The following is a 27760-nucleotide window of genomic DNA, read 5'->3' as shown; positions in this document are numbered from 1 at the left end:
AGGGAATCGTGCTCCCTCACTGCAGTGCCCCGCCGGGGACACCGAGCACCGCCCCACACACGGACCCAGAGCCCCTCCTGCCCCGCCGCCAGCCCCACGCCCCCCTGCCACCTGCTCCAGCCGAAGGCATCGCTGCCGGATGCCAGGGAGCCTTCCACGAGCAGCACCTGGCCATCAAGTTCCCTACAAGATGATGCCTCCTGCCAGTACAGAGGCACTTCCATCCCTAAAGGAGCTTCAAAACCAAATCCTTTTCACAAGCAACTCGGTTGTAACCATTTCTGTATCACTGCTGAAGGACTGGCTGCAGATCCTTGAGATCAGTTTCATCAGATATTGCCCAGGACATCACTTCAGACTGCAAAAGCTCATGCCTGTTCAGAAGGCAGTTTCTCTCACTGGAAAACCTCTGTTTCATGCTTCTGTCATTTTTCAAAGCAGAGAATTCACATCATGAAATTATCATGGAATCACACACAAAAGGAAAATACAGGTTACGCCAGATCCTGACGTTAAACTCTCTCTCCTTCTCCATCCCCTACCTGTACTTATTCCTCTTCTCCTGTTTTGTTTCACTTACAAATTCACATTTCTTTCCTCCCACTCAACTACTGCAACAAACTGGCACCAGCTTCTGCTGGAAACACGCTGATTGAGATGTCTAATCTATGTAAAATCCTCTTCACTTCTCTACATCAGCAAGGCAAAGTTGGAAAGGATCCTTTTGCAGTTTGAGGCAAGTAACTACGGTGCTTACAGGAATGGTTCTGCCACAGCAGGTGACACCTATTGCAATACTACTGCAAAGAGCCAGTGAAACTATTGATTATCAAATTAGCCCCTTTCTTGTCTAATAATTGTTTAAGGCTCACTCCTGCTTCCCACAAAAGTGTTGGCCCCTGCCAGCAGTGGCTGGTCTGGCACAGAAGGTGCCCAGAGCTGCTGCCATCACCACTGGCTGTTATATGGAAAACAAAACTGGGGGTATTCCAGCATCTCACAACAAGTCTGCTATAATGAAATGTCCTTAGAATACCAGTCAGCTGGAAAATAAGGATCCTCTTAATGCTTGGAATGTATATGTGAATATATATTACCTAGTATTAACGAATATTAACAGGAAAGCATCATTGTCTATTCTGTAAGTGTGACTCCAGTAAGCATAAGGACACCCAGTATATTCTGTACATTCTGTAGCTGTCTTAGACCTCACACAGCAGAACAAAACAATCCCAGGATCCAATAAAAGCACTGGTGCAATGATGCTGGACCGTGCCTGAGGTCTAACGAAATGTGCAGTTCCACCAGTGGACATGACTGAAATTCATCCAACAAATCTTAGTAAATACAGTTGTGCAATTTTATTTCCAGGGAAAGAGAGGAAGGAACTATTTCTATGCCAGGATCTCAGTGTCCGGGCGGGAGCCCGGCTGCGTGTGAGGGAGGAGATGCCCGGGATCACCATGTCCATGTCCATGTCCGTGTCCATGTCCATGTCCATGTCCATGTCCCTGTCCGGGCGGGAGCGCTGCCACCAGGCGCCACATCCCGGGGAGCGGAGCCGCCGCACACGGCAGAGCCTGGTGCCGGAGGAGCCAGCAGGGAACTGCCGGGAAGCCACCCGGACCCTCTCCCCAGCGCTCCCGGCGTGGCAGGGAGGCCACGGGAAGCCGAAATGAAGACGCATTAGGAAAAGCCCACGATCGGTGTGACGGTGACAGACGAGCAAATGGTGTAATCTGGAGCTGATGGGCTCCCGGCTCCATGTCACCGCGATTTATCCTCCAGATTATGCGGCTGCTGATGTGCTGGATTTACAGCAGCTCCTCACGTGACGATGTCCCAGTGTGGCAGCTGACACTCAGAACCTGCACACTGGAGATGTTCCCAGATGTTCACAGATGTTCACAGAACCAGGGCAGCCCTTACAGCTGGGGACGCTCGGGGCTGTGCCGGGGGCTGGCGTCCCGTGCCTGGCACAGACTGTCCCATCCTCGTTATCAGCAACCCAGAGCTATTAACCCAACACCACTGTCAGCTCAGGGGCTCGCGCTATCACCCAGCAGCCTCTCCAGTCTTGTCACGGAGGCAGGAACCCCATCTGCCTGCCAGGAGAGTGCACATGGAAGCCACACTGTGACTCACCCCCAAAAATAGGAAAAACCTCAAACCCAGCATCTAACTGATGCCAAAAGCACCCAAGTAAACAGACAAAGGAATAAACTCCTATGAAACATCATAAATATAACTTTGAAATACTGAAAATGCCAGTGAAGCCCTGCCTTTGTTCAAACTAGTGCAATTCCCCCAAGAAAAAAAGGAGGGGAGGAGACAGTCTCAACAAGCAGGTGGGGACAACACCGGGGGCTATCCAGTCCTCTCACCTGCCTGTGACACTGCCCCAAATCCCTCCTCCATCTCTTCATATTCCATCTGGTTTCCCTACAGCTGGGCCACATCTTTTGTCATGCATCTCTCTATGAACAGCAGTGAGAAATATCAAATTCAACAAACTCCTGATAAACTGTACAATCAACTGAATGAAATCAAAACCTTTCCCTTCTCTCAGCCTCTGTCTTCACACTTGACATCTCGAGCACTTTCCAGTTAGATTTAATGAACAGAAAGTGTTCTCTTTTATTCCCTAAAGGCAAATACTACTTTTCTACCTCCTGGGGAAAAAATTGTTCAAAATCTGCTTCCTTTTGATCCAGAAACAGAGAGAGAAAGACTAAATGTTTCTTAAATTAGCCTACTAGTATCCAGAAATATCAAAAAGTCACTATAATGGATATATGTATCTTCATACAATGGAGAATATGTACATTTACACCATAATTGATCACTGGGAGGAAGGGACTTTTTGCCAGAGGAGGGGCCAAGTGTTGTGCTCATGGTAAGGATGGAGATCCAGTGTCTGACAGGCACACAGATACACCCTTCCTGGAAAAGCTGCGAGAGCATAACCTGCTTTGTTCCTTCCAGCTTTAAAACCAGTGTCCTACCACAGCCTCATCCCAGCACAAATGGGGAAAAAAAAAACGGGAAAAAGAAGTTCTGTGGTTTTTTCTTGACTTTTCCTCCTCTTTGTGTGCTGGTTTTGCAGGAGGTATTTAAACTGTTAGCCCTTGAGCTGTGCTTATCCCCGCGCAGAATGAAGCCTGTCAGTGCCTGGCGCTGGGGATCAAAACAAGGCTCTAAGTGCTGAGTGACTCGTGCTCCCCTCCCACCCAGCTGCACCACTAAATTCCAAAAGGAACAGAAACAGTCTGTGAAATCAGAGCTTGGTCACAGCACTGTGCTGAGCACAGGAGAACCTCCCTGCCCCGAGTGCTTCCCACCCTCCTGGGGATGTGGCCACACTCCTGCCCAGCAGAGCCTGCTCATCCACGCCAGAGAAGCCCAAATCCCACCCAGCAAAGCAACATTTCAGCCTTCTTCTGTAAACAATATGGGTGTCTCAGCTACCTGTTTGGAATTCCTGCAAAGCATCTCCAAGGGTAACGGAACCAAGTGCTGACACTGAATCATCCCCAGACAGTAACCTCTCCACAGAAGGCCCTTCCCAGCTGCTTTAGGCAAACCAAGGTTGACTTTGCATATACACAGGCATTTGTTTTTCCTTTAAAAACTGCCGTGTTAGTTGCTGGCTGACTCCACTGGCTCTGGCAGGAGTTGGGGAGTCCAGAGGCAGCAGCTGCTGCACCCCGGTGTGGGAGGAGATGCTGGTCCAGGTGATGCCTGTTATTATTTTTTTTAATAAATATGTAATTTACAATATTGAACAAAATATGGAATAAATACCACTTGTCACTATCCAATGCTACAACGTCCCTTAAGCCTATAATTATTTACAAAAGCCTTTCACTACTGTACAGATCTCCCACAGATTTTCCCTCAGTAAGTTCAGGCTGAAGCTGATCACTGTCAGCCGAGAGACAGGAGTTGATTTCAGCCTATTTATCCTCCAGTTTGATCTATCCCACAGATGAGAAGAAACGAATTAGATGTTACTCATATTTACTGAAAGTCCTTCAACAGCTCCAGCCCAGGCCGGCGTGGCCGTGGAGGTCACACTGCCCACGGTCCCCTCTGGCGATGGCTCTCAAGAGGATGCCAGGTGCCAACAAGGAGAGGGAATGAAAAGCATACGGCTCAAGTCCCAGATGAAAACTGGCGAATGGTCCGTGAGTCAGAAAGATGCTGAGCCCCATCCTGCCCAGCCCTGGGGACGCTGTCCCCAAGGGCCCCCGCGTGTCCCCAGCCAAGCACACTGCACAGCGCTGGAAATCTCCACTCTGGTGGCCCAGCCACTGCTAACTAAAAGGCCCCTACATTTCCGAGGTGACTGCCCAGGTGAGCAAAGCCCAGGTGAGACGAGAGAGGTGCCCGGTGCCGTTCCACGGCGCACACCCACGCCCCAAGCACCACCAGCCGCGGAGCCGCCGCGGCTCTGCCTGCCGCCCGAACAGCTGCCAGTTTGCATCTTTAAACAGAAGGTGTTTTTTCATGTCTTTTGGGCAAGAAGTACTCAAAATGCATTAATGTCTTGTTCTGTTAACAAAGAAACTATGGCAACACACACAGAGCTGCCAAGAGAATTACTGAAACAAAGTTTAATAGTTAATAAGCAGCCAGATGATGTCAGACTCATCTATTAAGACCAGTTTATATCTGCCTATTAGAACTTAATGTCCCAGAAAGTTGGGTTGGCCAGGATTAAATAGTCTTCCTTTTAGCCTAATTATCAGCAATAAAACCAATTTTCTAAAGAATAGGGTAGCGTTATCCAAAATGTGGCCAGACCAAGCCTGTATTTTGTAGCATGCCTATAATGTTCCTTTTGTTAAGGAGCAATTTTCTAGATGTCAGGGATGTGAATCAAAATTTAATGTGTGTGCATGCGTGTGTTATGGAAATGGCAATTGCAGCAGTTGCTCGCAGCACACCCCGACTGCCAGGCAGCACAGGAAACCAAAGGCTTTTATTCCCATTTATGCCAGTGCATAAATGAGTGTGCTAGAACTGTTCTTCTTTCTAATTGAGGTGATCGAGAATTCTTAAGAAATAATTTTCAGTGAAAATTAGTTTCTAAAATGGAATAATAAATATTTTATGGAAAAGCATTAAGTCACAGATACACCTGTAGAGGGTTTTGTTTACCTAGCTGGGTATATCCACCATGAGGAGACCCTGTGGTCCCCACAGCTCTGCATGTGGTGCTGGCCCTGGGAGCCTGCCCCACGGAGCTGGCTGTCCATGCCATCAGCAAACCTTCCACAACCTCCAACCGCTGCTTTCTTCCTGTTTATTAAACCAGCTACTGCTTATTTGGCTGCTGATGGAGATAGAGAAAAAGGTGCCTCCCTCCCTCTGGCACTATTGCCTGATCCCAGACCAAAGGCCAACCTTCTCAGCTCGAGGTCACTGGACAGGGTCTGCCTCCAGTCCCTCCCCAGGCTGCTGCCATGTCAAGGCTTTGTTATGGATCAAGCGCTCCAGTTCCAGGCACAACTTCTATTCTTGTAGATCTGCTCTCTAACCAGTTTCCCCCAAATCCCTCACCTCTGCTGCTGCTGCCATTGCTGGAGACGCCGCAGCTGCAGGAGCATCCATCCCCTCAGACTGCCTGACACTCTGCTCTGTCTCTGGCGTGCTCTATTCTTAGCAGCTCTCAGATCACCAATCCTTTAAACCATCTCATCTTTGACCTACCATATCTTCTGCAACTTTCCTTCATTTCAGTCTCCAGTGCTGCTTCCCCTGAAATCAATCAGAAACTCTCAAAGCTTTCAGAGGGAAAGACAGGACATTATTTCTGGACAGCTCCTCGCTCTCTTCTGATTATGTCTGACTCCTTCCACTCCCCTTACGCTCAATGCAAAATTAAAATCTCTGGCAAAAAGCTCCTCCTCCACTTCCTAAAGCTTTTTGTACCATCCATCTCTTAACAGTGGCATCCAGCACTAGAACTTCAGTGACCCCAGAGGAGCTGCCAGGCATTTGGAGCCAGCCCAGGAGACACCGGGGCAATGGGGTGGTTTCCCCAACACCCCTTGGGATCAGCCATCACCTCCCCAGGCAGGAGCAGAACCGGCACCCAGCTCCCACGGCTGCCCTGAGCCTGGCTGCACTTAAACATGATGGCTCTGCCTGATTTTGCCCAATTTCAACACATCTGGCACCGTCACACTACAGCACGGTGACTGGAATAGAGGCGTTGAATGCGTGCTCCCACCCGAGCTGGCTGGTCACGGGCAGGTGGGACAGAGAGGCCACCTGAGCCACGACAGCACACACAGCTGTGAGAGCCCAGGCTGCACTCCAGAACCTGACACACCTGGGCAGCCCTGCTGTTTAGGGAACACAAAGTGCAAGGTTTAGTGGAATTTCTCATGTGTACGGGACCCCTCAGCAAAGAAAAACATTGAACAGCTTTAAAAGACTCAGCTCTTCATGTGAACATCACGGGAGAGATATGGAAACGTTCTCTTCTCTGTGAAGTGAACAGCTGAGTAACTCGTACCAGATGGACCGTATTTGGATCTTTCCCTCATAAATACAATATTCACCATTTGGAATTAAACGAGCGGAGCAGCTGTCCATTGTCCCACTTGGAGGGGTTTTGTTCATTAAATAAGCAGAAACCAAGTGTCTGTGGAAGGAAAATCACAGAATCCTAGAGTCACTGAGGTTGGAAAAGCCCTCCCAGACCGAGTCCAAGCTGTGCCTGATGCCCACCTTGTGACTGAGTGCTATGTCCAGTCCTTCCTTGGGCACCTCCAGGGATGGGCACTCCAAACCCCCCTGGGCAGCCCCTGCCAAGGCCTGAGCACCCTTTCCATGGGGAAATTCCTGCTGCTGTCCACCCTGAGCCTCCCCTGGCACAGCTTGAGGCCGTTCCCTCTCATCCTGTCACAGACTGCCAGTCAATGCAAGCACAAAAAATGTGTCAGTGAATCCCTGATTCTTTATTACCACAGCATCGGAATAATGATTATTGGAGTTTCAAAACCAGACAAGGTTCCTGCTAAGCCAACAGTCCTGTCATTTTGTCCCATGAACAGTGCCACTGGAAGGGGTACAGCTACTCCCCTAATCCTGCAGAAAGGAAGGGCTGGAATTTAAGGAAGGTTGCTTTTCCTGTCTGTACTTTGCTACACAAACCCCACAACAGCTACAAAACAAGCAATAATTAAACTGCAACCTAATCTATTGTCTTTATTTATGATAAATTATGAATTACTGTATTATGGACACTCATTAAATTCAGAAAGCTGCTAAATAAAATGTATCAATATTCATAACTCCCCAACCTAGTGCCCACATAATTTAATGCCAGACTTCCATGACTCCAGCGAGGCCAGCAGCAGGCTGTGCCAGGAGGATTTGGGTCCTGCTGGAGTAGGCGTAGAAGGAGCATAAATCTAAACTAGGGATGAGATGACTCAGTTGAGACCGTTCGAATGAGGCAGACGATAAAAATACCCGAAAGACGTAAGGCAAATCTCAAAAACACTCCTTTGGTTCTAAACCAGCAAGGCTGGGCCATGTTTTCTTACTCACTGCCAAACCAAGCTCTGCAGTGAGACGGGGATAAGGCTGGGACAAGCCATAGGGTGGCCAGCAGGGCCCAAACCCACACGGCTTCCCCAGCTCGGCTCTGCACCCTCCTGCCACTGCCCTCCTTGCACCCCTCTGGTGACACAGCTCGTTTCAAGGCTGATTGGAAGATGTTGGGAAAGGCTCTGAATGGCTGGGGAAGAACTGCAAAGCCAGAGTCAGGTCTGGGGTGCTGGCACCCCAAAAGCACTGACAGGTCCATCGGCTCCGCGCCAGGGCAGGGAGAAGCTGCGAGGGCGGCTCTGCGGCGGGGCTGCTCCCGCAGCACACAGAACGATACCGCCAGGCCTCTTCTCTTTCCAAATTAAATCCCTCCAAGGATACACATTCATTTCTTTCAGGCTTCAGGTCTGGAGCAGAATAAGCCATCTTTTATTATTTTAAAAACTAAATTTTCCATAGGAAAGTGGACCTTCCCCTTTTTCAGAAGTAAGGATTTTCTCTCCATAATTGCCATTAAGTAATGGACGCTCATTTAATTAAAGGCTTTCTGTAATTTGACAAGAATCTCTAGAAGTAATTTCTCTCTTGAATTGCCTCTTTGAGAGGTTTTCTGACAAGATGTAATTGAGAGACTGACCTTCACTGGGAGTGGGGGGAGCTCACAGAGCCTCTTCGTGAGCTTAAGGATAAGGGCTGGAGGGATCTGAAACATGGTCAATGGTCTCTTCTGCCCTCCTGAATAACCCTGGAGTCCCAAAGTAGTTTTCAGAAAGAATTTCTAACTCTTGCTTTAATTCAGCCTTGTCCCTGTCAATGGCCCAGTGGAATGAGGGGAAATAGGAACTGCTGCCAGAGAGAGTTTGGAGTTCCTAATTTTAATTAATAACGTCAAACGTGTGCTGCACATTTCAATGGGGTTTGAGAGACGTGTGCATCGTAAATGATTCCTTGTCAGATAATTATGAAATGCAAAGTCATTGCCAATTTACCATTGCCAGACAATGCCACAGCTGCTTTCACACAACACAATAGGCTCAGGCTTTAAGACAGATTCTTCAAAGGCAGTAAGTGATGAGCAAGAAAATTGGGCCCTTTTCATGATGGCAATTGAGACTCCCCACTGTTTTGAACAGAGAACTTACTCAAAGACTGAAATACTGTATTCCTGCTACAATACCTGAAGCAGCTGCCTCAAAATCATTGAAGACACAGGCGTGGTTTTCACTCTTTTCTTATTTTTCTGTTTCCTTGCTCACTTCCCCACAGCTCGCTCAGTCACTCTCGGTGACATCTCTGCTCAGCATCTGCCTCTTCCTCACAAACAGCACATGGACATGAGAATACAGATGCTGGAAGCTGGGTTCCAGCTGACACCAGTCTCGGAGATGAGGCTGCAGGCTGACAGTGTGTCTTTAATAACCATATCTCATGTTGGCAGAACATCTTTGTTTACGCCTAACACACCACATGACATTCAGCAGTATATGAGGAAGGAGTGTAATTAAATCTCTACTGTAATTGTCAAAACAAACAAGCAACGTTTATTTTGCTCATTTGCTGATATAGATTTGCAGTGGAAATGGGAAAATGCAAGTGCTGGGTGGTGGATGTGGCGGATGGAAGGAGGCAGAGGGGGTGGCAGGGTTGGGTGACGAGGCAGCACCCTGGGAGCGGCTGCTGGCGCCTCCTGCACATCTCGAGTTCCATCGGGGATGGAACAGCCATGGGGCAGAGCTGCATGGGGTCAGACAGAAATGGTAACGAGATCAACCCAACAAGCCACCCTGTGCCCTCGCTAGCATCCCTCAAAGAGCTCTCCTCTTAACTGCTTTTTAATTAACTGCCAGCAATTAGTGTCACCCAAGCAGCCTCAGCAGAGCGCCTCTCAATGGCATCTCCCTGCCCTCCAAACACAGTGTGCTTTAATTAGGAGCTGATCTCAGCCAGGTTGTTGGGTCTGTGTGGCACCAAACACACCTCCCTGGTGTTGACCCACTGGTCACGCTGCACCGGGGCAGCCACTGGGCTCCCAGAGGGGAAAAAATGGAGGATTTGTGTGTGTCTCCCTACTGGGGGCACACTGATCCCTTAACACCACTCAAGGCAACTCCGACCACCAAGGCTGGACACACAGAGGTTTGATGTGCAGTGGGCAGCCACAGTACTGCACTGGGAGAGCCTCGGTGTCAGAGAGACCAACAGAGAGGGATGAGTTTCAAACAACATTAAGTGATCAGTCTAAAAGAGGCAGAAGCTCCATCAGAAGAATCAGGTATCATTTTCCCATTCCATCTGTCTCTTCCCCCAGTTCATGTCCCAGCACACCAGCATGGGTGCCTACCAGGACACCCCACATGCTCCTGGTGCCAGATGCGTGGAGCACAAGTCCAACACAGGGGCACAGCACAGCCTGGAGGCTCCCAGCCCAGAGCAGCAGGTAGTCCCTACACCGCTGAACAGGTCACTTCCACCTCATTAGTCAAACTGGCAGCTATAACACCTTGACACTCATGTGCCTGAAGAGAGGACTTTGTGACCCAAAGGGACACTCATGACCAAGGACAAACCAATATGGCCTAAGCAAGAGCATCACTGCTGGGCGGCGCTGGGACCACCTGGGCAAACACCTCTGTGTGCTCAGAGCCAACAAAACAATTCAGAGTTCACCTGCAGGCAGAGGCATACCACATCCTGATGTACCAAACATCCCCCCTGGAAGCACCTGGAGGAAGGAATTCAGGTATGTAGGGCATGGATCTGACAACACTGTACAGCTCTACTCGAGCCCAACGCCAACGAATGCTGCTGCATTGAGACCTACTTTGCAGCAAACCTTGTGCTGAATTTGCATCGTGTTGAGACACAAAGAACTTGCAAGCAGTGGGGCTTCACAAAGAAGTTTAAAATCAAACCTGGAGAATGGAGCTGCCACTTAGGTCACACATGGGAAATCTGATCTTGGGCCAGTCAGAACAGCCCCAGTCGCACTCCCAATGGCAGATCCTCGTGAGGAACACCAGTGTGAGACAAGCTGGGGGCACCTGGGGGCCATAAAGGGAAGCTGTTCAGATAGGTACATCCATGTTACATCCCTGTCCTAAAAAAAAAGAATTACTTCTTTTGCAAATGTGCCTGTAATTGTGGCACCATAGGTAATTTCCTATGTTTAATGATTATTCTGGACTGCAGTTACAGATCTGACCTTTCCCCACCCAGTGAGAAGGCTGCTGTTGGTGGCAGGGAAGAGGCTCTCTGGTCAGACACACAGAGCACTGGTCAGACACACCCACAGCTCCGGGCAGAATGATGCCTGTATCCAGATTTTGCCAAGGCCAAGGAGATTGACAACAATCTGTGTGCTAATGAAACCTGAGGGTGGCTTCCCTGAAACATGGAGGGGGCTTTCAGCTCCCCCCTTGGCACATGGCTCTGCTCCTGCCTGCCTGTGGAAAGGCCACATCCCACGCCCCACTGCAACCTCAGCAGTGCTTTGCTCATCTTCTTGTTCCTTTAAAAATTCTGACAATGTTGTGTTTTCCTCAAAGCCTGAGCCAGCTGCCAGGCACCCAGAGCAGGGTGTCTGGGGTGCAGACAGGCACACACACATGGGTGACCCGACAGCCTCGGGTACCCAAACAGAGAGAGGTGCAAACACAGAGCACCCAGCCAGCTGGGCACGGCCACCACTGCCCGCTCCTGCACCGCTCCCTGCCTGAAATGCCAGTTTGTTGTTGCTATTTTTCTTTATGCTCTGTGACATTAATAAGGTAAATTTAGAAACAACAGACTATTTCTTTATATAGCAACAGCCAACCTGTGGAAAACAGCGCCCCGAGACTGCAGGAGAACAGATTCTCCAGTTGGGTTTTTTCAAGAGTTGTCAGGTTGTATTACACTCCCAGGCTGACGAGCTCAGGGAGCAATAGGGACGCTCACACTTTGTCAGGGCATGCACCAACGAAAGCAGATGTTCCTGCCCCGCTGGCTCCCATTGGTAGGCACTGGTAGGACCACACATGGAGACAGGGCTGGGATGGCTCAGGGATCTCATCTGGAGTAGGTGTGGCACAGAAAGTTAAGGAGTGCTGCAGTCTGGTCAGGGAAAAGGAGAACAAAATGAGTCAGTAGCTGTACACGAGATGGGCACAGCGGTGCTGGAGCTCTGCTAAGGGAGAGCCCAGCCCTCTCCCCGCGGTGCCAGGGCTGTGGTGGCAGAGGGAACCCTGCCCTCACCCCCACGCCGCCACCACGGCCCGGGTCCCTGACCAGACCTCCCCGTTGCTATGGAAATACATATAATAATGAACAGCACAAGTCATCGCAGATGCACCAACTGCTGCCATGAAATCCAATGCACTTTATCATGCTGTAACAGTATCCCACCCTCCTGCAAGTGCACAACTGCGTCCTGGAGAGAAGGAGCCACCTGGGAGAAGGGAAAACAACAAGGCTTTGTATTAAAAGATCGGGAAACGGCTTACAAGGACATAGAAAGACCATGGCTAACCTCAGTGCCACAACATTCGGGAAGGCCCTGACACTGTATTTGGAAGATTTAAAACATTAATTAATAGAAAAAGCAGCAATATCAATAATTAAGAACACTTTTCTAAGAAAGAGCCACATCAAACCCAGTCACCACAGGTAATTGAAGCCCTCAGACCTGGCATATTTTTTCTGTGCGCCCAAGGAGAGCCACAAAGGCTGCTCAGGGCAGAGGAGAAGGAGCCGCCCACTTCTTGTTTAACTTTGTGTTCTATGCAGCAGTAGACAGCGAGGTATTGTGACAAAATTGCTGGGCTCACAGCAGCAACCAGTGTGTGATGGATCACACGCAAGCATTTTTGAGTGAGAACTTAAAAACTGTTGATAACAAAACAGAATTCAGCATTACCTCTTTTTTAAAATTAAATGAGAGGATTTAAAAGGTCCGAGACAAACATAGGTCTTTTGGGGAACAACCTCCCTCATTCTATTTGATATCCCATATTCTATCATTTATTTTATGTCTCCTGATCATCACTGCTTTTCCCAAATCAATCCAGAAGCATGGGAGTTTCCTGCAGATGTAACAGCCCTGTGACAAGAACTCTTTGTAACATAGAGGGCCCAAGAATATTTTCTACAATCAGCTGCTTCTGGTATTCAATCAAAAGAGGCTTTTACTACTTGCCACACCACCAAATTTATTGTGGGTCATGAATGTCTTGTTCCTCCTGCTGCGTCACTGGGGCTGGTGACAACTACCAGAATGCTGGGAAAATACACCAAAAAGTCAAACTGTGCACCAGCCATATTGCATTTGAGCTGCAAGAGATGCAACAGAAGAGACATTTCATTTTGAAATGCCATTTAATTGTTTTCTAGCACTCCAGCACTGCTGCACACACTGCAATTACAGCACTGAAGGATGGTCTCTGCTGCAGCATTTCACACCACTGGAGCACCAAAAAGAAAATCAAAAAGAATAGAAAAAAATGTCCTGAAAACGGGCTGAACTGGCAGCTATGCTCATTTCTTGGCAACTGGATGGATCAACACCATGAAAATATAGTGATGTCTGGTTTGGGGTTGTGGTTTTTAACATGTGCACATTAATGAATGCACACTGTCCACCACGAACTCCTCCACGGCCTGGCAGCAGACCGGCCGTGCTCTGCCCGCAGGGAGGGCCCTGGGCACAGCACCCCCAGCATGTCCACTGCCCTGAGCACCCACTGCTGCCACGCGTGTCCTCGCACACAGGAGCCCGAAGGAGCCCCTCAGCAAACAGCTTGAAAACGGAGCAGGCACTGAACCACAACAGCAATCCGTGTCTCCCTCAACAGGCAGCTCAATAGACTGTGCCAGGGGAGGCTCAGGGTGAACAGCAGCAGGAATTTCCCCATGGAAAGGGTGCTCAGGCCTTGGCAGGGGCTGCCCAGGGAGGTTTGGAGTGCCCAGCCCTGGAGGTGTCTCAGGAAGGGCTGGAGGTGGCACTCAGGGCTCTGGGCTGGGGACAAGGTGGGGATGGGGCACAGCTGGGACTGGATGGGCTGGGAGGGCTTTTCCACCCTAGGTGAGTCTGTGATTCTGTTTCAAAAGGCAAGGAGTCCTTTCTGTACCCGCACTGGGCGGTGAGCAGTGCACACTGTCTGTGTGTGTACACTGCACTTGGAGTTAATTCAGATATTCCCAGTTGAGACCGTTTTCCTCACGACAGCCTTGTCAACACAGTGATGATGACTTGAAAACAAACTCTGGATTTCCCTCTCAAGAGCAGCCACTGGTGGGGTGTGCAGGCTCCAGGGTGCTATTTCAGGCACATGGTCCTATCTTTGTCCCAGAGGCTCGTGAGCAGCAGACATGCTCCCAAAATACCTTTGGCTGGGATCAGTGGATGTGGTGCTCGGCAGAGCTGCTGCAGCAGCATTTTAACGGCTGTGGAAATGCTGCTTCTCCACTGACCCACATGCCTGTGACAAACTCAGCTGAAGAGGGGAGACCCGGGGGCAGCAGCTCACCAGGCATTCAGGCTAAGCATCGACACCGGCTCCGAGAGCCACCGGCTCCAAGGGTGGCAAGCACCAACACCAAGGCAGCACCAAGAGGGGGTTTGGTGTCTCTGGGCCCGCCAGTGTCCCCAAGTGCAGGTCTGTGTTCTGCCACACATTGAGTTGGGCAGGCATTTCTCACAGTTCTGGCAATGGAAGTGGCTCTTTTTGGCAAAGAAGGAAAAATTAGGAGCAAGGCAGTATGAATGAGGGGGGTATCACTCACACATGCTGGCAATGACAGTAAATCTGGGAAGGAAAAAAGAGCCACAAGAGAGTGATGAATGCCTGAAGATATTTTGCTTGACCCCAGGTAGGAGCAGTGATCTCCTTTGGTGCTCCCTGTAGTCAAGAACAAGCCTGTTCTTTCTTTTGGAGGTGTCAGAACAAATTCACTCCACGGTCAGACCACACTGATGCACCCAAGCGCCCGAGCATCGCAGAGACTGAGCTGACCCACCTGGCACCTGCAGGACGGATGGTCATAACCACTCAGGATTCATTTCAACTGCACAAGAAGAGAGCAGACCCAAATTCACAGCGGATGTCAAACAGAATTATTCACCAAGTTCAAATTCTCTGGGGAACGCAGACATCCTACTGCTGTGATAAGAAATTCTCTGGAGCACAGTGATGTGCAAGTCGCTTTGGAAAGAACATCTCCTGACAGAGAACCCAGCCACGGGGAGGAGGGGAGCCAGGTCTCGCAGCAGCACGTGGAGCAGGGGCACTGCCCTCCCCTCCGGCTGTGGTGGGCACCATGGGGGGCTGCAGGGGGCACAGAGCCGGCCCCTGGGAGAGCCCCCTCCTCACACTGCACAGCACCTCGGGGCGCTGCTGCCTGAGCACGGATGGCTTGTGGGGCCCAAGCACGTCCCTGGGGCTGTTAGCTCAGCATCCCCACCACCAACACTGACCACTGGACACCCGGGCCACCCATCTGCCCACTGCCATCCGCCCTGGGATACCCCATGGAGCAAACCCCCAGGGAATAACCCCTGTGCAGCCTTGGCAAGAGAGCGAGAGAAGAGCTGGCAATGGAAAAACCCCACTTCAGCACAGAGAGCAGGAGGAGGAGAGTGGCCTCTGGAGAGAGCAGTGGGGAAGGCAGGGGCGCCTTTGGAGATGCCAAGCTAAGAGCATGGAAAAATTCAAACCAAGGCCAGAAGAAGCACTAACTAAAATAATTTCCCAAGTAGTGCTGAGGGGCAACCAGAGACTGAACTGTTTGTTGATGTTACTCAGCCTTTTGATAAACAGAAGCAATTTGTTCTGGTTAAAAGAAACCTGTTATTTTTTAAATAAATTCACAGATTGATCTTTACATCAGAAAGCCATGTAGAGAAACACACAACAGGCTGAAACTATTCATTAATCAATCCCTAAGTTTGCCTCGCTGCAGCTGTGCTTGTTTTGACACCTGCTTGCGATGCTCCTGCTGTGGCATTTAACATGGAATAAAACCCAGTGGAGCAGAGCAGCAGCAGCTGCCAGTGCCCCCGGTGCCTGCGCTCGCCCCACGCTGCACTCGCCGCACCAGAGCGGCCACAGGGCTGCTGGGCTGTCACTGCCTTCGAAGGCACTACTGAGGGACCTCGGCAAAGCCCCTGTGCTGGTGCTCGAGCAGGAACTGACAGGTTGAGGCAGCTTCCACATGGCCCCTGAGTCTGGCTCCTGAAGGAGCTGCAGGCAGAGAACGGAGAGCCACGGCCAGCCAGGATGTCCGAGCAGCACCAGACAGTGCCACCACCAGCAGCCCAATGTGAGCAGCTCTTTGCTCTTCAGCTGCACCCAGAACTCCTGCCTGTGCTGGCTGTACCTAAACCTCAGCACTCCTGAGTTACTCCAGAAATCCCGGGATGAGCTGATGGGCAGTGCCTGTTGGAGGGGTGAGCCAGGCACACCCACACACCGGGGCAGAGACCCCCAGCCAATGCCAGCTGCCCAGTTCCCGTTCCTGCCCACTGCTGCCGTATCCACACCTCTTCCCACAACCTGAGCTCATTCCTTGAACAGGTACTGCCTGCCCTTTGGGGAGCTCAGAGCTTTGTGCTGAGCTCACAGCAATAGCCTGGACCCACACCAGCTCTCCCCAAAATCTTTGGTACTGGTTACAGGAGAAACAGTGCATGAAAGGAAACAAAGCACGTCAAGGTCAGGCTCAGGAGGCACTCGAGGCGCTGTGCTCTGGACACTGTCAGAGCCACTGGCCAGTCCATCCAAGCAGGGATGACAGGGAAGCTCCCAGCCCTTAAGGAGACGCACAGCCGGCACTGTCGGGACAGGGGATTGTTTCATCCTGGGCTGAAGGTCCTGCCAAGCCTCTTCTGTGCTGGACGAGCCACTAACCCATGCCAGTTCAAAGTTCTGTGCAAATCTAGAATCAGGCTTGAATATGAAATCATGGGGCCTGTTTGCATGTGTATGAATTATTCATGTGATTACCATATGCAGCATTGAGCCTTTAAAGTGAAAATTATTTGGGACCAAGCTTTGGCCCTATTTTCTGTGAAGCATAAAGCACATTTTCCAACAGTGCAAACAATCCAAACATAATGTGTATCATTTTCTGTGTTCCCTGCTCGCTGGTCTTGCCTGCCAGTTCCCATTAAGACTGGGAACCAGTACACAAAAAGCCAACGTGCAGTACACAGCTTTCCCGTGGATTCTGTGGCATTTTAAATAAACTTTATTTAAAGTGCCACATCTCTCCTACAGGAGATGGCCTGTATCCCTCTGACAGTGAAACACACTGAACCACGGCGGTAAAGTGGTGTCCAGCCAGCACCAGGGGCAAGAGGAGCTCTGAAAACTCATGGAGAACTGCTTGCTCAGAGGAGGAACCTGAGCTTTAGCCTAAGCCCTGCCCAGCCCACCCTTCTGACCTTTGTCAGATACCAGAATCAAAACCACAGGAATTCGTCAAGGAACCAGCATGTGCCTTATGCTGACTGTCCCACCTACACACCAGTGCTGTTCACTGCTGATGCTGGGAAGTGTCTCGGCTCTTGAGTTCCTAAACACCCCAACAGGTTATTCTCAATCTAAGTTTCCACCAAGTTTCCCTGCTCCTTTGCTTTTTTCCCCCAGCCCGGATATCTGAAATACTCATATGATGGCCTTTTGTTGCCACCATTGATCCCTCTAAAATCCCAGGACACAAATCACACCCCAGTATTTTAAGTGGTGACGGCAACTTTTGTTGTGTTGTGCATTTTATTTGGGTTGTTTCTTTGTTGGAGGGTAGGAGGTGGTTTATGGTCAGGAGAAATAAAGGAAATGAGAAAGAAGTATTTTTTCCTGAGCAAAGACGGCTCAGGGAAGAATGGGAGACCCAAAGTGACACACCAGTACCTGCAGTGCTTCCACAGCCTCACTCCTGTCCTCCCCACTCTGCTTCAGAGCTACTCCAGGCACTTTCTCCAGTGCTCCAATGCACATATTACCCACGGAAATATAGAACATCACTTGTATCTTTGGACAGCTCAGCTGTAACCAAATGCAAACCCTGGACAAGACGGTAACTCTGTGTTGGGACAGCCCTTTGCAGGTTACCCTGAAAGTCACTCAGGCATCATCAGCCTCAGGAGCCCACCAGCTCTCTGCTGGAGCCACTTGAACCAAGTATTTTCTGGAAAAATAAATGAAATTTATCAGCTTCCAGAAACATCAGCAAAGCTATAAAGACATTACATTGCAGTTTAATTTAATTTCACTTAATTACACAGCAGGGCTAACCATCAGCCTGTAAGGATTCATGGGCACAGGCAAACCAGCAAGCCACGTAATTCTGAACATCATTCAGTGCCTGCATCTCCTCACCACTCCCAGGTACTGGGACAGCCCCTGAACACCACCTGAGATATAAATGAACACATCAACACTCGCACGCTATCACACCTCACTGCCTGGCAGTGCTCAGAGACGGCTGTTCCCACACATCTGAAGCCCTTTTAATTTTCCATAACTGTCACCGAAAGCAATTTAATTCGTGAAGAACAGTGGGAGAGGGAAAGAGGACACTGACATTTATCTTCTCTTGTGTGGAGAAGCTGAGCCGCTCACAGGCTGTCCCGACACTCTGTACTTCAGGAGATGAACACCAAAGCAGGGCCCAGCCAGCGCGGATCCCCTCCCCGGCACACAGCTGTGCAGGGCTGGCACACACCACATCTCGGAGGTACACCCCACCCGCCAGCCCTCGGAGCCTGCCACGGCTCCCTGTGGCACCTCTGGGACCTGTGGCCACGTGCCACCACAGGAAGTTGCTAGCCATGATGAATGGGGTGGCACAGGACAGGATGTGTGGTAGGGTGGTGGAAACTGCACCTTAACAGCTGCGAGAGGCTCCACAGCCTGCTGAGTGACTGTGCCTTCGGAACTGGAGAGCAGCTCCACTGAAAAGAGTGGGAACAGTCAAGCCTGCTTTTACATCCCAGGCTGCCATGGACAGTGGGCTCAGCAACGTGCCCTGTCCGAGTCCAGCTGGGCCATGCTCATAGAGACTCACCTGTGTCCACAGCGAGTGGAAAGCCAGGCCGTGACCCAGGACAGAACACCACTGTGGGGGAGCAACACTCCATTTCAGGCATTCCCACAAGAAATAAAGCAATATTTAGAAGGAAACACAGGCTCTCCCCAGCCCTGAGTGGACCCCATGGCACACACCAGCTCCACACCCCTTCTCCCATAATGTGACACACCGACACACCGAGCTGTTTCACCAGTTCAGTACCCCAGTTTCAGCTGGTGAAAGTACCAAACTGCCAAAAGAGCTGCTTTTTTCATTTCTGGGAAGGTTTTTTTTGTCAAGTGCTGCTCACTGACATTCCACCAGGCACGGCACGAGGTGACCTTGTGCTGCCTCCGCAGCCAGCACTAACAGCACAGCTCTCCCGGCCGGCAGCTGCTGGTGCTGTTCTCTACAAGCGACCTAGTACCATCAGCTCCACATCCTGGGACTTGCACCCCAGAAAGCACAGCTGCAGGGGGAATGCCAGCTGAGCCAGGAAGGTCACCACGCCAGCACTGGGGACATGGGGAGGAAGGTGGGCAGATCCATAACGTGCTCCTGCATGTAATTCCCAACTCACAGGAAGCCCATTCCAAGCTAGTCATGAGGACTGTGGCCTCCACAGAATACATCAAGTATTAATCTGATTTAATATTTCACTTGAATGGTACTTCCAGTGACTTTTCCTTGATTGCCCTTGTCCCTCCCTATCCATCAAATGTCCCTCAAATTGCTGTTGTGTTTGTTTATTTTTTGGTACTCCAGCTCCATGCGAACAGTCTCAGCTGTCCTGAGGGCTCATTTCACCCTGACATCCTCTCCTCAGATCTCCCACAGACACATGAGCCCCTCGAGAATGGCTTTTCTTCAGATTTCAGCCAGCACTACAGCGCAGGGACCATGGCCACCAGCGTGGAGAGGGGCAGCACAGTCATTAACCAGTTCAGAGCCAGTAATCCCAATACTGCTCATGGTACCACATATCTCCATGACTTGACAATGCTGAATTCCCAGGATTTAACCTATTTCTGCATTACATGACACACTGAAAAGCTAGAAAAGTTTTCCATTCTTGGCCGGAATGGCTCTGCCAGGAGGCCGGGGGCAGAGAGCCCATGGAGGGAGCGAGTCCCTGGGCAAAGCACAGGCAAAACATCACAGATCTGGGGGCAGCAGAAACAAAGCCCCGCCGATGCTAAACACAGCTTTGCTGACACCTCCTTGCAATTCCCACTCCCTCCTCTCCCTGCTTACTTACTTAGCTACCACTTCGATAATACACAAAGGCTTTTTTCCCTTGTTTTTAAATATCAGGGAGAGGCATCTGTGCTCCCAACCCACAGCCATGAAAGTCAGGCTATGGGAAAAGTGCTCCTTGCAGCCTGAGCAGGGAATACTTTAGTCAGTGGTTTGCAGAGCATGGAAGCTGTATCTGACCCCAAATAAGCAGTTTTTGGGATTTCACAACTGCCTTACTGGGCACTAGTCCACAGATTTCCAATAAAAGGACAGTGTTTCCTGCCCAGGGCTTGAAAGCCCTGCCCAGCTGAGGTGACAGAGTTGGGTCCTGTGAGGAGCAGCCAAGGCAGGCGGCAGCAGCACGAGCAGGGACAGTGCTAAGGGGCAGCCCTGGCCCACAGGGACCAGGGGACGCAGCCAGGCCACACTGGCTGCCCCAAGACCAGCACGTGGTTTATGGCTCTGATCACCTCAGGAGAGAGAGAGAAACTTTTCCTGGTCCCTGGGTCCATCTCACAGGTCCCTCTCCCAGCAGGATGTCCCCAGACCTGTCACACACCTGGCCAGAAGGGTTTGGGTGCCCGCAGAGGTAAAGGACACAGGACAAGGGAGGTCAGGCTTTGCTCCCCATCCTTCCATGTCCCTGTTGCCCCGAACCTCTGAATGTCTGGCAGCATGCCCTCGTTTCCCTGAAGGTCTCAAACCCTGGAACAAAAAGTTATGGGGAAGAATCCCAAGCTGAAAAACTACTGCTGAGGGCCGTGGAGAATGTTGGACATCTCACTCCCATCGGAGCAGGACAGAGGAAGGAAAAGCAGAACACAAACAGCTTGCCGATCTGCGAGGACTGAACCCCTGAATTGCACGGGATGCAGATGACAAGGACAGGGGTCCGGGAGGCTGCCCGAAGCTGCGGCCAGCAGCCCCCGGCCGGGGCAGGCTGCGAGGAGGCGGCGCAGGATGCCGGGGGAGCCGGGCCCGGCCGGGCCCCGCACGGCTCCGGCCCGGGCTGAGGGAGCGGGGCTGCCCGCTCTCGCTCCCGGCGTGTGACCCCCCGCCTGCCAACACACGGCTTGGTATCAAAACGGGTATTATTTTAAGCAGTTCCCCCAGGTTTTGCAGCTTCTCGCCCGTTTCCATGGGGACGGTGCCATGCCGGGCGGGGAGGCAGCGCGGGGCTTCAGAGCCGCCTGCCCTGCGTGTCCCCAAAGCTGGGCCCTTCAGCAAATGGCACAGCCAGAGAGGCGGCATCAAGGCGTGTGAGAGCTTCCTGGCTTTCCACATGACCACATTTTACAGACCAGAGTCTCTCCGCTCGGAAGCTCTCAGCGGGCGATCGCTGAGCGGCTTTGAGACCTGTCAGCCCCACACGGACCAGCACCCGCAGCCACAGGGCACAGTGACCGCAGCACCTCACACCCTCACACCCCCGAACGCTGCTGGCTGTCCCTGCAGCTGCGTTTCAGCCCAACCCCAGCCTGGTGCCTCTTCCCAGTGTGATCGGAGCTTGTTCCCTGAGAGGGGACACCGCACATGACACCCACGGACACTTCACCCGACGCACTAACCCTGAGCACACACTTCTCACTCAGGCTGGTGTACTGGGACAGCTCCACCCATGAGCTGCAGAACTGGAAACTTGTGTTTAAAAGTTGATTTTGATGCAAGTAGGATAAACACAGGAGCCTGCACCTGACCCCCTTACGAAACACAATCTGCATTCTGGCAGAGAGTCAAACAAGGGATAGGGGGAAAAGTGATTGAGACAAAATGCTAATCATGATGAAAGTCACTGGGCTGCAGCATTAAAACCTTGTACATCAGCTGAAAAACTAATTATCAGGACACGGACAGGAACCCTGGACCACTCGTCTCGTGTCAGCGAGGGGAGGCACAGCAAAGCAAAAAGCAGCAGATGGCTTCACAGATTCTCATGTATATTTACACACAGTTTTTTTAGTAAACCACTTTGATTCAGGAGAAACCACATCCAAAATGCACTCTTGAAATTCCTCTTCAGACATAATTGCATAGAGAGATAAATCATGCTGTGGTTTTCCCCCTCTCTCATGTAACACAACTGTGGGCAATGCTAATAGACTAACTGTGCCCTGTATTTCCTCCTGCTCAGCCCCGTTGCCCAAGTCCAACAACTCTACTAAGTATTTTTTAAATATCTGAGTTGAAACATTCCCACTGGCTTCACAATGACAGGTTTTCCTCACTTAGTATAAAAAATCAATTTTAAAGAAACTAATAAAAAAGAATTTTAAAAGGAGGGAGGTGTCAATAAAACTTGCTTGGCTGTTTCCCAGAATGAGAGCGTAATTCCTGCCCAAATGACAAACAAGACTCATGACTTCTGTGCCTCCTCTCACTCTCCAACTCCCTGACAGGAGGGGGCAGCCAGGGCAAGGGTCGGGCTCTGCTCCCACGGAACAAGGGACAGGATGAGAAGAAACAGCCTCAACCCGAGCCAGGGGAGGTTCAGGTTGGACATCAGGAGGAATTTCTTCATAAAAAGGGTTGTCAGGCATTGGCAGGAGCTGCCCAGGGAGGTGATGGAGTCCCCACCCCTGGAGGTGTCCAAGGAAGGACTGGGCTGGGGACAAGGTGGGGATCCCTTGGTGGGCACAGCTGGGACTCGATGATCCTGGAGGATTTTTTCCAACCCAAATGATTCTGTGATTCTGTGAGACACCCCAGTGCCCCATGCCCTGCACAGAGAGATGTCTCTCAGCCAGCAGACAGGCAGTGACCACCCTTTCGTGGGGCTGGAGAACAAATCTGCCCCCCAAGTGAGGAGTTTTCAACAGACTCTTACAGGTATAAATAACAAACCCTGAAAAGCCCCTGCAGACAAGGGCGTGTTTTTCCTGACGGAGAACAGCCCACGGTGGTAACACAGAATCCACAAGCCCACTACAATTCACTTCAGTTCACTGAGCCCACCTTACTCCAGCACACCACAACTGCAGGTGCTCAACCCTGCAGCCCTTCTGTCCTTTTGCCTTGTTTTCTTCTTCCCATACTTTTCCCCTTACTTTGTTTTTCTTCCTTCCCCTCCATTCATTAACTTTCTCTGTTCATGAACAGGGTACAACGCACCTCGCCAAAAGCGAGCTCTCACAAAGGCATCCCCAGCCAGTGTCTCCGGCTGGACAGGCTGGAGCTCCCTCCCAGATGATGGATGTGCAGGTTGCCAGGTTTCTGTGGGACTGGAACCAGCTGGAGCAGTGGCTCCCACGGCCAGAGAAACCCATCTCCCCCATACCAGCGCTCCCTGGAAGCACACACGAACACGCAGGCAACTGTCCTTTCACAGTCAGCTTTCCTGTTAGCTGAATCGCAGTTCTGAAATGCCCAGAAATGTCCCCCAGGCTGTGTGTGCAGACACGGAGCAGCACAGGCAGGGCACCCCAGGAGGGTCAGACAGATGCAGTGTACCCAACACACAGGACCAGGCACACCTGGCCTGCACCCGGCTTCACAGCCAAGGGAAGTGACCTGAACCAGGGGAAAACTGGGGGGATGGGGACACCACCGCACCCAGGAAGAGAAGCAAGGAGGGAGCAGCATAGCTGTCCCTTGGGCATGGCTCTCCACAGCACAGCTCCGCACCACCCTGGCCCTGAGTGGACCAGGAGCCAGCCTCACACACCAGCTGCACCAGCACCAGCTTCCACCTCCGCCAAAGAGCAAGCCCAGCCCCAGCACTGTCAGAAAAGATGCTGAAAAAGGGGAGAGGATTGAGAGAAGATCCTTAGGACATACTCTGGAATACTAAGTTTACCCTTGGAGTCACAGACTCAGAGAGCTCAACCCACAGGTCCCACCAACAAGGACACCAGCAGCCATGGCCCTGCCAGAGAGAGGGGTGTGACACTGAACTCCTGCGTTTATCCCGCTGAGATCCAACAGCAGGCAGCTGGGGCGGGACAGATGCAGGCTGAGGAGAAACAGCAATTCTTAATGGAGGGGTAAACAGTGGATAACCCTCTGGGGCCAGGTGTTCTACACCAAGAGAGCAAACACGTTACTCCCCACCCCCAGGACACCCCCCATGAGCTGGCTCAGCCACAGCGGTGTGACAGGGACCAGTGACTCAGTGAAGTTCCAAAACCAGTCCCCAGGAAGTCAGGGACAAAGACTGTAAGGTCTGCAACGATTTGGAGTTGGATTTATCTGAGGGAAAGTACTAGTTGTGTTACTACTCACTACAATAAACGTTAACCTTCTGTTTACATGCACCCTGACAAAACAGGGACTATCTGCTGGATAGTCAGGCTCATCCTTGTGCAGAAATTCATCACCAGGAACCACCTATGGGCAGAATTCCACATATCAAATGGTCTTCTTCCTTTTTATATTTTTAATTGATTTCTCATCAAATTGTTGTCACTAGTAACTCTTCCACATTATGTCACACACAAACCTGAGTATCAACTGGCTTCTTTATCTAAGGAAGTTATTGGGATGTCTTAAGAGATCACCATAGCAACTGTGCCACGACAGTAAATATGAGTTCACTGGAACAACACTAATTGCTCTGAGCACACTCTAACAAGGAATCATGGAAAAGCAGGAGATATCAAGGCAGTGATGTCCCAGTAATTGGGACATAGCAAAAGCGCTGCTTCAAAGTACCTGATGAGGTGTTCCCAGGCTCCTGTCAGTAGTTATTCACCTGCAGAACTCACTCTCCATGGTTGGCTGCACACAGGCTCAGGGCAGAATTAAAAGCTTCTCAGAAAGAAATTTTGCTTTCAGAATGAAATTGCAGCAAAGCCTCTGATTTAAGTGTCTTTACTCAGCTTGCTCAGTGTGAATTGCTAATAAAAACATGTTGGAGAAATCAACCAGCTCCTGTGCCAGGAAAAGTTTGCCTAATTTAACCCCTGTCAGCTGCCAGAGCAGCACAGACAGGTCTGATCCCCTCACCGAGGGAATTCCAGCAGACCCCGACCCACACATCACTGCACTCAGACTCAAACTAACACATCTAACTCCGGGTTTATCCCGTGCACAATTCCAGCACCTCACACACACAGGGATTTTTGCGTGTGCTCGGTTGGTGCCACAGGGCCAGCACAGCATTCAGGACTGCCCCGGCCACCCGGCACCCGGCTGCTGGCCCGATGGCTCTCCCGACTCTTCTCCCACCCACAGTCAAAGTTTCCTTCCTTTGCTCTTTTGAAATTTCACCTTGCACCCGAGATTTCTAATGCAACGGTGGTATTTCACGGTGTGTTTCTAAAAAAATCCCCCAGCTTGTATTTTGGGAAAAACCCCAAAGCAAGCTTTCTGCACTGACAGCGTTCGGGTGTTGATGGCCGGCGGCACTTGGCCCTTCTTTGGTACCACCGGAGCTGTCCGTGCAGAGACTGAAACTTTGCTGCTGAACTGTCCCCTCACTTCCCCCTTCTCAGTCCCCCCTTGTTTTAACGGCGGCCGCCCCGTGTCCGTGGGGTGTCTGCGGGGTGTCCGCGGGGTGTCCGTGGGGTGTCCATGGGCAGAGTCCCCGCGTCCTGCGGAGAGGCAACGCCCGGCCCGACCCCGCACCCGGCACGGCCCCCCGCCCGCAGCCCCCTGCCGCCCGCTCCGCCGGGGGCACCGCGGTGGGACCACAACGCCGGGCGGGGACAGCTCGGCACCCCGCGACATCCCGGGCTGGGCAAGGGCACCACCGGGGCAGGGCAGGGCAGAGTGCCCCGGCGCTGGGCATCCCGGGCTGGGCAGGGCAGAGTATCCCGGGCCGGGCAGAGCATCCCGGGGCAGGGCGGGCACCCCGGAGCATCTCGGTCCGCACTCACCGTCCTCCCGCTCGTCGAAGACGGGTCTCTTGGAGGAGGAGGCGCTCGCTCCCATCCTCTTCTTCCACTTGCTCCAGTGAAACATCGGGGCAGGCGGCTGGCATGCCCTGCGGCCGCTCCCCGCCAGCCCGGAGGCTCCCGCGGGCGGCCCTGACGCCGCCCTCAGCCGCCCCGCGCCCCGGCGCCGCCCGCCCGCATGGCAGCGCCCGGCGCCGCCGCCTCCCGCCCGCTGCCCGCGGCGGCCACAGCGCGGCGGGGCGGGGACAGCGGCGGGGCGGGGAGCGAGCGGAACGGGGCCGGGGGATGCGGGCGGGGCGGCCACAGCGGAGCGGAGCCGGGGGATGCGGGCGGGGCGGAGCGGCGGGGCCGGGGGATGCGGGCGGGGCGGAGCGGTGGGGCCGGGCAGAGCGGGGCCGGGAGCGCAACCGGGCCGGTGGGATGCGGGCAGTGGGGTGGGGTGGAGCGGGGCCGGGAGCCCGGGGGGAACCCGGGTGGAGCGGGACCGGGGGCGGGACCGGGGAGGGCCGGGCTGCACCGCCCGGCTCCGCCCGCATCGCGCCGGGGCTGCGGCCGCGGCCCTGCTGCGGGCGGCGCTCCGGGCCGGGGCCGTGGGGCGCGGTGGCGGAGCCGCGGCCCCCGCAGCTCCCCGCGCTGAGCCCCGCCTGTCCCCGTGTCCCCGGCTCTGCACCGGCCCCGCCGCTCCTCTCCCTCCGGGCGCTCCCACCGCAGCAGCTCCCGCACCAGCCCCGTTATTTTTAATCTCGCACCGGCAGGATGAGCTGCCGGGCTGTGGTGCAGCCCAGCCTTTCCCCGGCTCTCGGCGGTATCAGTGCCAGCATACACCGCTCATCTTGCGGCGGTCCGTAGGGCTCACTACCGATATCGAAAGTCACTAGAAATCATTCCCCCTTGTCCTGTCATTCCAGGCACTTGTAAATAGTCTCTCTCCATCCTTCTTGTAGCCCCCCTCCAGGCACTGAAACGCTGCGATAAGGTCCCCACAAAGCTTTTTATTTTCCGTGCTGGTCAATCCCAACTCTCTCAGCCTTTCCTCATGGGATGGGTGCTCCATCCCTCAAACCATCTCCATGGCCTCCTCTGGACTTGCTCCAAAAGGCCGATGTGCTGGCGTCCCCAGGGCTGGAGGAAGCTCTGCAGGTGGGGTCTCACCTGAGAATCCCCCCCTCCCCTGCTGCCCACGCTGGGGGATCACCCCAGCACACAGGGGTTCTTGCTCCCAGCACACACAGCTGGGCCATGGCCTGCTCTCACCCACCAGCACCCCAGGTCCTTCTCCCAGGGCTGCTCTTGACCTGCTCACACCCCAGTCCGGACTGATACCAGGGGTTGTCCCAATCCAGGCATAACACCAGCACTTGGTCTTGCTAAAGCTCGTGAGAATGTTGAGCTGGAACATGCTCGTGACTTCGGTTTTCACGGCTTGCTGAACTGGAGTGTCTCGTGGAATGGCTAATGAAGCATCTCTCAGAAATAACTCCCAGTGCCAGCAGACCACATCAGAAATGTCATGGCAAGGGACAGCCCTTAAGCCAGTAGGCCACAGCTATTACACCAGCAGCACTTTCATGGTTCCTGAGATACTGTTTCCCAAGTTTTCATTTAAAATTGATGCTGTTTTCTTTCCCAGCATGTTTTGAAATGGATACATCAGTTATTGTGCTCCTCACAGAATGTGTACGGGGAGGCAATCATTATTTCAAAGAGCCTGGAAGTTGTAAAAGGATTACAATGGAAGGGTATCATTTAAGAACAGTTTTCCAATGGCAAAGAATAGTTCTCAAAGAATATTTGTTTGAAAAATCAGAAAGAATTTGCTCTCAAATAAAAAGATAGAACATTTATACAAGGCAGTAATTTTAGCTTTGTTTAGGGATAGGTTTGTGTTTAAATACACTGTGAATCCTGAGCTATCAGCTTTCCTCCTTCCTTTCTCCTGCCTTTACATTCTGTAGGAAAAGTACGAAAGATGCCATTAAACGGCTTCAGTCAGTTGTCATTTCTTTCTCATTCTCCATTAATATTTGGACAGTGAAATCCAGAGCACAGAGTCAGAGTCTTTTCCCAATAAATTTTCA

The 27760-nt window shown here is 52.0% G+C and overlaps 1 protein-coding gene across 5 annotated transcripts in view; it reads right to left on the bottom strand.

Moving 5' to 3' along the window:
• Positions 1-25841, bottom strand: part of STK32C (serine/threonine kinase 32C) — a 69830-nt gene extending 43989 nt beyond the window's left edge. For 3 of the 5 annotated variants that reach the window (XM_039554232.1, XM_039554233.1, XM_039554235.1), the window contains exon 1: positions 25665-25841. In XM_039554232.1, the coding sequence (XP_039410166.1) occupies positions 25665-25749 (85 nt within the window). In that variant the 5' untranslated portion in view covers positions 25750-25841. Of the gene's footprint in view, positions 1-10478; positions 10498-25664 lie in introns of those variants that run through there. The other 2 variants (XM_039554234.1, XM_019291295.3) reach the window with 2 other exon arrangements.
• Positions 25842-27760: the final 1919 nt, after the last annotated feature.

Source organism: Corvus cornix, chromosome 6, assembly GCF_000738735.6.
Source record: "Corvus cornix cornix isolate S_Up_H32 chromosome 6, ASM73873v5, whole genome shotgun sequence".
Taxonomy (NCBI): Eukaryota; Metazoa; Chordata; class Aves; order Passeriformes; family Corvidae; genus Corvus; species Corvus cornix.
Note: the sequence above shows the minus strand (reverse complement) of the source record. Positions and strands in the feature narration are given on the sequence as shown.